At 45.1% G+C, this 12,440-nt stretch overlaps 1 protein-coding gene across 1 annotated transcript in view; it reads right to left on the bottom strand.

The window, feature by feature from the left end:
* LOC104547316 (FERM domain-containing protein 6-like) overlaps positions 1-12,225 on the bottom strand; it is a 30,184-nt gene extending 17,959 nt beyond the window's left edge. Inside the window, 2 exon segments of the mRNA XM_010192947.1 lie at positions 6,461-6,551; positions 12,130-12,225. Coding sequence (XP_010191249.1) covers positions 6,461-6,551; positions 12,130-12,225 — 187 coding nt within the window.
* Positions 12,226-12,440: the final 215 nt, after the last annotated feature.

Raw genomic sequence — 12,440 nt, 5'->3', positions numbered from 1 at the left:
AAGGCAGCTCTGCATCCCTGCCTTAATGAAGTTAATATTGCTGGAATGTCAACCTGCAGCATAAGCCTCCATCGACAAAAACAAAGAGGTATTTCCCTCCCCAGCAATGTATAGGTGGTTGTGGGTTTTTGGGTTTTTTTCCTTAAACTGGATTAGCAGCTAAACTTCAGAGATCTTTTGTCAGATGCTGAAGCTGTCTCGGTTTGAAAACAAACATCTCTGTTAGATATGAGGGCACCAAACTGCAGCACCTCAGAGCAGTGAACAGTATACAAATGCAGAGGGCCACCCCTTCCAGGAATGAACGTGTCCAATCTGTGGATCCAAACAGGGCTGGATACTCAGCAGGTACAAACTATCATTGCTTCACTGGCCTCAGATGAAGGACAACAACTGAAAGGTACTGAGAAGCTGGCTTAGAAGTACACATGCTAATAGACACCCATCCACACGCAGCCAGTGACACTGCACTCATGAATTTCATCTCAGTGCCAGCAGTGAGGTTAAAAAGTATATTCTGCCAGCTTCTCTTAAAAATGTGTGTACACAGATACCAGACCTGGTACAACACACCAGTGCACTACACTGCACTCCCATGAAATGCATCCAGACACCTGGCTAGTTTGCAGCAATGCATTTTACACATTTCTCCCAAATTTTAGCTTTTAAGCAGCCTCAAATGAAATGGAAAGTTTCACTTCAAATTAAGCAGTCACCAGAAATGCAAACATTCAAGTGCTCCTACTTCGCAAAATTAGCTTAGCACATTCACATATTTAAGCAAATATAGGGCATGCATTATTGCAGAACGATAATGGGCCAGGTCTCCAGTCAGAAGAAAGCGACAGTTCCAGTGACGGATGGAGATTTACAATAGGCACTATTTACACTGCAGGGAAATCAGGAATAGAAAATTATAGCTGTTGAAAAAAGGGTCAAATCAATTCCGAGTCATTGTTTTTCTAAAAGCCATTATTTTGCATTAACCAGTGCCTCCCCATTTTGCTTTTTATGAATCATAAGTTTCCTGCAGAATAGATAAGTAATGGTGAATGCCAATAACCTGTTTCCCTCCTGTGCCCATTTCGGGCTAGGAGCACTGAGAAATGCCACAGAGGTACGTTATATACCAGTCCTATGAAGAGGGAGAGTTCAGGCCCCACTGGCAGCCAGGAATGTCCCATTAACTCCCTTGGTTGAGTTTATTGTATTTCAATATTCATAACTGTTTAGATGGTCCAGAATATTAGGATTCAAATAAAATATGAATTAGTGCAAAGCTAAACTTCCACATGCCAAGCATGTTCTACCTTAAAGAGAAGGGGAAAAAGTCTTTGGCTTTATTTTCCCTAGCTACTGCAAGAAGCCTTGTGGTGACACCACTGTTTCCCTTGAGAGGCAACAGGAAAGGAACTGGGAGCAGAACAGAGGGATGCTAGAGTTAGGGGAGAACTACAGCTTAAAAAAAACAGCCCTTAAAAATGCCTCACGACATGTGTCGTAGACCTCACATAACCTGTTTAGCTTCCCTGGATACCAGCACAGGTTTTTTTTTGTTTCTTTACTGAAGAGAGCTATACACTCCTTTTGCACATGGAGCTTCCCAAGCTTCCAAGTGCTGGTGGCCTGGAAATGTCAATATCCACATGGCATCTGCTCCTACCACTTCTACATAGCTTCTTGATGGTCCTGGTGTTACCTTTCAAGCCAACTGAATGAAATCTTGCCCACTCTTCAGTACCTGGTTGATGAGTTTTCTGAGAGGCCCAGAAGAACTTGGTTCAGGATAACCTTATGTTTTCAGCTTTAGCTGGGAAGTACATGTATCCCAAGTGAAGAAAGCAAGAGCCACATCAGAGGCTGGCAATAAAGCAAGAGAGGTCCTGGCTGAGGTTGCTTTAGCTGGGATAGACAGAAAGTATTTGAAAAGAGGCAACATCAAGAAGCCCAAGGTAGTGTGGCTGTCAGGAAATATTGAGGTCTGAAGACAGAAAAAGACTGTCATTCCTGACGATGGGTAGGTACTGCAGGAATTTTATGCTGGCATCTTACAGCTAGCAAGAAGGCATGCCCAGGCAAAGCCTTGTGGACCTTTGGCAGCGTCACAGGGGAATCTTCTGCAAAAGAAGAGCTACAGAACCATTGCCAGCGCTGCTCATCCAGGAGAAAACAAACCCCTTGCAATCCTCAGGCATGAAAGCACTTGGCTAGATGCTTTACTGATGCTCAAAGAGAAAGAATTGACAGTAAAGCAAAAATTACCTTCCTAGGAGGAGACCATACAAATAGTTCTAAGGATTATTATACACTTTTTTAATACCCAAACTCATGCAATTCCTTCTAGGTGGCACATTTCTGCTATGTTTTCCTTACATTGCATTTGACTCTTGTTGGAGGTATCAAAGTCATTATGATAGAGCTTTATCTTGCTAGGTTAGGATATAGAAGAAATTCATAAAGGAAATGCAACTATCCAAGCAGATATGTGAGGTTAGAGAGGCAGAAGCAGAGATAGTGGGGAAAGGCTGGGGCATAGAAATAATCTGAGGGTGTTCTGGAGAACTTCTGTTGTCACCTGCTTTCTTACAGACACCAACTGTTATTATAGATAACCAAATAATATAAAAATAACATGGTAGCATATTCCATCCATGAACCTTCAGCACCAGAGGATCCACAGATGCAGAAGAGCTAACCAGCAGCAGAGTGGTCTTGGCAGAGTTAACCACCAAGCTCCTTAACTAACCACACAAGCAAGGAGGACTGGGAGGCATAGGTCTGGCACAGTGAACAGCCACATCTGCAATAACTGAACAATGATCCTTGAGGCAAGGCAGCTGAAACAAAGGGATTTGGCTTTGTTAGCCAGCCTGACACACTGGTAAGAGGACACAAGAGAACGGCACAGTGTAGGAACCACTGGCTTTCTCCTTCCCAGTCCAAGGCTTCCATCTGCTTGAGTCCAGTCAGGTTTGCCCTTAGAAAGGAGAAGTCCAAGACTCAGGATCACAGGGATCCGGGATATAACAACAAATGAGGCCTGGCTGTTCTTTGTCTGCTGACAATCAGTTTTGGTTTGGAAGACTGAGTTGTGTCAGTGCCTACACTTTCTGATAACAAGAGGGAAACCTCCTGCAGGGCACCAGATAAGGCTGACCCTGCAGGAGGGGCTGCAATGTAAGACCCAGCTGCTGAAGCCTATGGAGGTAGCTTGAACCTGGCAGGGTTGCAAGGTCTTTCACTGAGCAAACCACAAGGAAAAAGAATCCATTTTAGCAGCAGCTGAACACAAGGCACAGCCTGCTTGATAATCTGTGACAAAGCCAGAAGAACAACATGTCCCAAGCTTTGTGCTGGTGTGGCTTCCCATTAATATATACTTCTGCACATAATTTTCAAAGGGATCAAATTCTTCTTATAGATGCAAGCTTTTCCCCCCCAATACAGTTGGCTGAAGGGGTTTTCGTCTTGGGAATAAAGCAGCTCAAGAGCAAAAGGGGTGTTCTGCCATCATTACTGTTATCTTAAATCCTGAAGCTTAGCCTCAGCATCTGTAACAGTCAGAAGCAAAGGCAACACGTTCAGGCAAAGAATGCTGGAAAACACACTCCAAGACCTAGAGCTTAGATGTCACAGCATTCGTGGTTTGCAGTTTGCATAGTGCTTTGTGGTGCCGTTTTCACGTTTCCCCACACTTAGGGGTTAAACTTCTGTTTGTGATTAAGGAGCCCAACCTCTCCCCCTCACACACATACTTACTATGAGACCAACTGAGCATTAGTCTATGTGTACAACGTCTGCAGGTCAAATGGGCTCCTAATCCAGATAATCCACCCAGTGTGATTGGTTACAGTTCTGCAGAAATCCTTTAATTTTCATTCTCTTGCCACTGCTGACAGCCAAGGTTTTGTTGACAAATTAGCAGCAAGGTAATGGATGCAGGTGGATTAGAATACCTTCTTCTGCATGTGGCAGCATCGGACTGCCAAAAACACATTAAGAAACCAAGAAATACACTCTTATTAAAACAGGGCAGTTGTTTCTTAAAAAATGGCATCTTAGAGCTGCAGCACAGAGAGGTGAAATCATGAAGTAATGCAAAACCTACTGAGGCTCCCCACAACCTGACAGGGTGCTTCCCTTTCTTGAGATGACAGCTTGTGGTGAAACCAAAAATCCCTGAAAAGCAGGCAGTGCCTTAAAGGCTACTTCCAAATGCCAGAAACCAAGTGTTACATTTGCATTGCAGGTGCACTCTGTAGGCAAGCAAGACACAAGACCTGACTTACTTCTGGCAGCAATGGAGACGAACACCAGTCTGTTGGACACAACAAGGGTAGGGGGAGGAAATCAAGTTGCGGAACAGAAAACAAAAGATTTAATTTGCTACAGCTCTACAGTGACAAACCTGGAGTTATTTTAAATGCCAAATAAAGAAAACCCTAAAACCCACCCCACAAGATTCCAGTCAGAAGCTCACTGGACTTTCACAGGCTAAAGGTAGGGACCAGAAGCAGCAATAACAGATGAGGTTTGCTTACTCTCCCGAGAGCAGGCTGCAGCCTTCCCAGTGGCTGTGGCTAAGAAACTCACTGCTGACACTGTCCTCTCTCCTGTTGTCCAGCCCCAACAGTTTGTTAAACAGAGACACAAACTAGAACAAAACTCCTCCTCATCCCAAATCCTGACACCTGCCTGGGTGGTGGAGGGAGATGGGTGTCAGGAAAAGCTGGGGTGAGCACGTGAAGCCTTCAATTAAGCAGCTTTACAAACGGAGCTACAGCAAGCAAGAGTAAGGAATAGTCAGGAAAACAAGACAAAACAAAATAGGTTAATACATGCTACTTGGCTCCTGCAACTCTTTTCCTTGACATTTTTCTAAGAGCTTTGTGAAGCATTAGCTTCTCTAAAAAGGCAGAACACTTCTGTGAAGTGAGAAGATTGTTTATCTTTAAAACTATGAGCAACATACTTTAAGGTCTAGTCAGCACAATTTTATGATGCTCATTGGGTTAGGGTAGTTATACTGTATTTCCAAAAGGCTGAAAAGCATCTGCCACATTAGGGTATTTTGGGGCCAGAGCCCCTGTGCTCGACAGGGTAAAGGGAACAAAAGGTTGGAGGGAAGAAAAAAGCAAGGTACAGAAAATAAAAAACAAGAAAGATGAAGGGGAAAAAGTGAAATAAACATGAGGAAAACAGGAGAAAAGCACATAATTCAAAAATGGAAATGAAATTGCCCTGTTTTACAGGGGTAGACAGGAGCTCCAGTTTCACCCAAGACATCCTGCAGGTGAAATAGGCAAAAAAATGGTGTAATAAAAAGGCAGCAGAGGGGGCGAACTAACAGGAACACAGTTGATTTGTAAAAAAAGAAAAGGTTCAGAACATTCAGGTCTTCCTCACATAAGAAAACGTGCCCTGGTTTAGAGACACATATATTTGTTAGCTACTGGTTTAGTTACATTGATGGAATGTCTTGGAGACTACAAATCTTATGGAGATAAATAGCTTACTCCAGTCTTAGTTTGAGTGCTGTGCTCTAAAAACCAGAAGTTCTTAGAGAGTGATTGCAGAAAGGAAATGAGGCAAGTAAACTTAAAACTATTTTATCCCACATACGTACGAGGAGGCAAAAGAAACCTCATTTAGAAGGACTCATAAAAGACTATTCTCATTTCAATAAAACAGCATCTAGAGTTGCAGTAGGAAATAACACACTTGAGAAAAATTTTGGAGAAAAGTCTTTTCCACACTTGTGAAAGTGTGCGGAGGCAAGATAAGGAGGACAACAGATACATTTCTAATTACTAAAAGTTGGGGCAGTAGGGGTGCCAATGCACACACCATCTTAGAAATATAGTATGTCACATCAGTTTGCTCCTTTAAGGCATTATCTTACAGTGTCCCCTTTATAACGCTAAGTTGCATGCCCAAACAGACTGGGCTGCAACCCACGGACTAAAGAGTTTTGTATTTCCCATGTGATATTTGAAAACTCAATGTCTCCCACATATGCACTCAGTCCCCTCAAATCATTTGAGTTTCCTGCCCCTGTTACCACATTCTTTGCATGTGACTTCATAAGATAAGAAACACTTTCAGTCCTAAAGTCCTTTTAACATTCACCTCCTCTTCAACTACTGACAGTTTTGAATTCAGTGACAAATACATTGGCCAGCAACTCTGCTACAGGAGAGAAAGCAAGCCCCACAAAGAGGTGGAACACAAGAACAAAGGAAGAGAACAAAAGCCCCCCCTTCTCCCAATTTGTCTGCCCACATACCAAAGATCAAAAGAGCCCCGAGAAGCCTGTGCATAATCTACATACTTTGTGACCTTATTACAATCAAATTCCCTGCAGGCACGGCCGCTGTGTATATATGCACACACTGTAAATACACAAGCGGGTCTGTGGCCGTTTGCCAAGTCATTTGCTCCGTGCACTGAGTTTGCTTACTTTTAACAATGCTGAGGCCAAAGAAGTGAGGCTCTTTAATCTTCACTAAATCACAAACTTGCTGAAAGAGCTCCTGTCCAGTGGCTTTGACCTGAAAGAAACAACCAATCCAACGTTACAGATGGCTCACACACCTGGATGGAGCAATTATCCTTCTTTACATTGGCCAATACATTTTTGGATAGCATAGCAAAAAAACCATGCAAATTACAAGCTTTGATTTCAGTATTATTATTGCTATTAACACAGAATAACCACCAACATGTCATTCTCTTCCCTTCACAGTGTAAAGTGTCTCAGCTCAGTGAGACATAAATGTAAAGTTTTCCACCTATTGGCATCTTTGTAGGGCACTGCTGGAGCCCTAGTTTTGTGCAGTACCTACCAGCCTATTTATAGGTGCTCTTACAGAAAGCGTGTTTGCAATAACAGAAATGAAAATACTACTCTTTTGCAAGTGGTTTGTTTTTTGTTGGTTTTTTGTTGTGGGTTTTTTTGGTGGGTTTTTTGGTTTTTAGATGCTTAGAAAAGAGAACAACTTTCATTCAGAACTGAAAGCAAAAACACACAACAAACTCAAGATTGCACGTTTTGAGCAGAAATAGCTCATGGATGAGAGATGACCATGTACCCCACACAGAAGAGCTTGTTCTGCACCGTGCTGACTCCTGGTCACACAGCAATTAACATCTCCATCTTCTGAAGCTGTCACCAACAGCCTATGAGCTCTTGCCCATTTCCATGCCACAATGAGACCTTCCAGCATCCTTGTCGCCCATAGCACTGTGCCTGCACTGAGGAACCACTGGGAAAGCAGAGCTGCCAGCACACACTCCCAATACTACTACTCAGACCAGAGACTGAGCAGTATTCGTGAGCTCTCCCACCTACAGCCTCATTTACCCCATTGCACCACCCCAGGAGCACAGACAGACAACCACAGCACAAACTATCTCTGCCAACCCTCAGAGGCACAGGGGAAGGAGTTCTGAGCAAGAGTGGGTGGGGAGTGCAGATGGACCAGAACCTCTGAATTTCATGACACCACTGCTGGACGATGCAGATTAGCAGCAACAGGAGCAGCTTCCCAAGAGGGGGATGGTGTAGTACTACCTTCACAGCAGCAAAGATAATGGGGCAGATGAAGTCACTACTGAATTCCCACAAACTAGTCACCACCATCAAACTAATCACCACCAGAATTCTTCTGACCCTTTTAACGGAGGCATGCCACACTCCCCAGAAACTGGCTGTGCTCCACTCCCTGCCCCAGGACGTATCATGTCACTAGACATGGACAATGAGAAACCAGAGGTCGTCCAAGCACTTTTCTTCTACCTGACAAGGCACCAGTAGCCAGCCACTTACTACTGTTTTTTCAGGAGCTTTCTGAGCTGCGTTGCACCAATACACACGCATGTGCATGTAGGTACTTTAGCAGGGGAAGAGATTGTGCACAGTTACGATAAGACCCAAAACCACATCTGGGTTTTGTGGGTTTTGTTATAGGTCTCCCTGTGAGACTGCACCCTTACAATCTTACACCTAAATGCAGTATTTGCTCAGCCGCCAAGAACACGCAGTTGGAAGGGAAAGTTGGGCATGCATCTGCCTCCTGTCTCAAGGAAGCAAGCTTTGAGCATGTTCTCCTACCTTGGAAGGACTCACTAAGGTGACCTACATCTAGCCAGAATGGTTATGTGCATACAAGAGTCACTGGCAGCACAGCACTACATAAAAGCTATATGATTAGATGAATTTTCTAAGTGGCATGCTTTCACACCTAAGGGAAGAAAAAACTTTAAGATATCTAGTTCTAGGGAACCCACCACATCAATGTTTTGCAACAATCAGCTCTAAAGTAGTGATTTAATCAGATTTCTTGCACAGCAGGTATGTGAGCCACCACCTCGTCCATTCTTCTTCTGGCACTTCCCTTCTGTATCAAGTTTTACTCCCAGCCTTCAAGGCTAAGCAATACCGATTACACTTGCAATTGCTGCTTCTTCCTCCTGCGTTCCCCTCTGCTCAAAGCAACCAACATTTCCCTTTGCATTTTCCATCTGTATGCTTCTTTGGTCTTTCCTCCCTTTGCATATGGCTCCTGTGCCAAGCTCCATCCCAGACACACTGTGAATCATTCCTTCTGCAGATACTCAGCTTTGCCCCATGTCAGACTCCAAGCTTCTTTACACATGAAATTTAGTCCAAAGTGAAGTCAAGTGCAAACTTACAGAAGATAACTGCTACTTCAAGGTCATCCTGTGTGCAAATATCCACATGTAGTGGTTACCTGTCACTATCTTTCTTGGTCCCTATTCTTTAAGACATCAGCTTTCCTGCTCATGGAGAAACAAAGATTTCAGGTCTACGCTTGCTGTTCACCAACACACAGGACCTCACCAGACTTCATCCCCTCCAAAAATTTCTGCTCACACTCCCACCTTTTCCTTGGCAGCTAGGCAAGGAGCAACATCTGCTGTGGCTGGGTCTGAACTACCCAAACACAGGTGGAGTGGCTGCCTGCTCTGCTCTACTTGTTGGCAGCTGGACCTTCACTAGCATAGGCCTTTCTCCTTTATTCAGCTGCTACCACCCCCTAGAAAATTTTCAGAAAGCTAGTCATAAAAACCAGCTGATATTGATCAACAGGTTCAAAACTATCAGGGAGATGAGTGGCAATGCTGACAGATAAATAAAACTGAACAGCCTGGATACCACTCTAAGATCTTCAGTGCAACCAATACAATTTTCAGTTGCACCGTTCTCAGCCTGCTTTTGCTTAGGATCCCTGGTGCCCATGCTCCATCTCCCCACTGGGGCTGCCTGCAGCAAGACAGGCTGCTTTGCTCTGTGCTCTGATGTCCATTCTCTACAGCAGAAACCTCCCACTTCGGCTTGCTGTCCTCGGGGCAGCTGGTGAGCTGCAGCACCCGCTAGTTCTCCTCACTGCTCTGCTTCTCCTCAAGTTCACAGTTGGTCTTGGGAAGACAGTTTTCCTTCTCACCATGCCCTCAAATTCATCAAAATACATCCAGCAAGGTGGACACCAAAGTTAAGAGGTATCAAATTATGAGGGAACAGACTTTAAAATGGCTTCTGCTCTTCTCCCCTCAACAGCCCTATCCGTAAAGGGCATAAGACAAATCAATTTTAAAGTGCAGGTTTCAATCTACATGTGACCACATAAAACACATATAGGCAAACTCTTATCTGGAAGGGTGGAATTTATATGGGAGGGGGAAGAAAGGAATTACCTGCATAAACACTGTGGTTATCAGGGTAAGGATCTATAATTTATTTTGCTAGAAGGAAAACGATTCCTACCTACCTCACTGAGCTGCAAGCTTGTTTAGTATTTGCATTCCACACTGAAGAGGTTAAAAGGCTTTGGAAATCTTAAGTAGTGGCATTATTATTCTAATAAATGCATAGAGTATCATCTGTGGTAGTGCTAATTAAATCTGGGTTCTACCAACATCACTGGAAAATTGCCTTGATGTGCCTTTAAAGAAATAAAAAGATCTCTCCAGCTGTGAAATCTTATTTTTTGTTGTTGTTTTGGAGGGGTATTGTGGTAAAGACTGAAGCCAAATGAAAAACTGGTTTTGGTGACTCGCCCAGCTGTAACAGGTCATGTTTCACTCTCTATGCAATTAGGACACAACCGAGCATTGAGGACTCATGTTTTGGCCCAGGCAGCTATTCCCTTTCAGACGCAGGCATCTCCACATACATATTTTCCAAACTTCCGAGCCGCCAAAGCAAGGGGTAGCAGAAGCAAGGAGATAAAACATCTTTAAAAGGGGCTACTGAGGAGTGCCACAGCAGGGACTCCTTTGCAGGACCAAATGGCGATGCTCAAGGTGCCCCAAGTCTTTGGAGGAGCAACAGGCAGAAACCAAAGGGGATACACAGCACCTTCCCTCTGTCCATGCCAGTGCTCAATATGAAAGAATTTCTTGCACTTTTAAGCTGCAGTAGCATGGGGTGCCTCATAGTAGTGTTTTAAATACAGGCTACAGTTATCAGTGTCTGCCCAGGTGAGTGTGCATAGGGACAGCCCCAGCTCCCATGCCTGCCCAAACAGCCAGGTACAGGCAAAGGCTTCTCCTGGCCATGTACCTAGGAGCCCCTGTGCCTCACCACCCAGCTCCCTGGGCAACCTCGCTCCCCAAAACCTAAGGGGAACCATGTACTGTGACCAAAGCCAGAGCAGCAAGACTAGAAAGCATTTTGGGTGTATCTCGTTCAGCCAGAGCTCACCTCACAGCAGCCCAAACCAAACAGCGGTGGCTGAGCCCACTCACACCTCCAGCCCCACTTTCCCTGCAGAGAAGGGCATCCCTGCTCCAGGGGTAATAAACTGCAGGTATCAAGGATTTACCATATGGTCTAAGCGCTGCCTAAACTCAATACGGTGCAGTGTGACCCAGCAATGGAGAAACGGCCACTTGCCTGCCAGCACACTGCCCTCCTGTCCACACCTTCCCTGCAGCAGAGCAGGCTCTGCTATCTCAGATCTTTAGCCTCTCTGGTAAAAGCCGTAAGAAGGTGAGACTTAGGGTCAGACATAACAGACCATTACCCAGGCCTCTGCACCTGCCGCCAAGAACTTAATTAAATGATCATTTTGCGACTTGCACAAAAGCCAGCAGATTGCAAGCCTTCTGAGGCTGTAGATGGGCTGGGTTTGAACCGGTGACCTAGAAGCTGAGCACCCCAGATTTTGCTGTTAAAGTGTGGTTCCATCCAGCCCTTGTGGGCTGTTTCAGTTAACGATGCCACACTTAAGCACAGCATGTAGGAAAATTCCTACATGGATTTTTGAAGATTAGCATGCATAGTTTCAAAAGCCACTGTTTCAGTCAAGTGCTTAAAATAACAGTTCACATCAACTGTCCTCCCCCCCTTCCCATCCCTGAGGGGAAAAAAACCCACCCCAAAACAAAGCAAAACCTCCCCAGCCCACACATGAGTGCATGCACACGCTCACAAGAGAGCACTTATCTTTGAGGCTGGCTTGTCGACTGAGCGTGAAGTGCCTCTGTCAGCTCAGTTTCTCACAAGTTCAAGGGGCAGCCGGCACTGCACAAAGAGGCACCGCGCCATTGTGGAAACTGTGCCACGCTGGGCTGCCAGCTGACCCGTCTCTGCTGTCACTCATGCACACACGCTCCAGCATTTGAAGCGGCGATCAAAGAAATGAAGTAACTTACCTCTCGTTTGTGTGTGTATGAGTACCCAAAGGAGGGAGGAAAAACCCTCAGTGGTTGTTTGCTCTGCCTTAAGAGTCTTTGAAGGGATCTGCAGACTAGCAAAACTAGAAATAGCTAAAACACCAGAGCAAACAGTCACATCTTGGGCATGCTTGCTAAGTTGTCAAGGCATTTTGGGTTCAACTTAAAAGGTAGTTATATTATTACTATAGGCAAAATCACTCAGATTATAAAAAAAGAATAGTAATAGAAAAACACAACCGGGACTTTTAAGGAATTCTGCAAACGAGCTGAAGCTGCCCAATTAGAAAATGGAGCGCCAATTACCCTAAGCTGGCTAATAGCCTTTCTGTCAGCAGACCGGCACTAGGCTTTTGAGAGAACAAAGGGAGCAAACAAAACTGAACGGCAGCCACAGCCACGCCGCTGGTCCCCCTCCCGGCCACTTACCCCGACCGTCAAGCTGAGCTGCTCCCGAGTGGGCAGGAAGACGCAGACGCTTCGGCTCTCTGGCTGCATCCTGCCAGCCAGCAGCACTCTGCTCATGGTGGGCAGCTCCACGGAGGCCAGGGTCTCCTCTCCAGGTGGGCTTCAGACTCCCCTCATCCCACGCACCTGCCAAGAACATGAGAACATCAGTGTTGTGCTGCTGCCGGTGCATGTGTTTGACAGGATGCTTTCCTCCTTGCTGCTAAAAAACCAAACAAACCACCTTATCCATTTTACAGTGCCACAGTCAATGTTTCCACCGGCATCACAGC

The sequence above is a fragment of the Mesitornis unicolor genome, unplaced genomic scaffold (genome assembly GCF_000695765.1).
Source record: "Mesitornis unicolor isolate BGI_N332 unplaced genomic scaffold, ASM69576v1 scaffold26719, whole genome shotgun sequence".
NCBI classification, from domain to species: domain Eukaryota; kingdom Metazoa; phylum Chordata; class Aves; order Mesitornithiformes; family Mesitornithidae; genus Mesitornis; species Mesitornis unicolor.
This window is presented reverse-complemented; position numbering and strand designations above follow the sequence as displayed.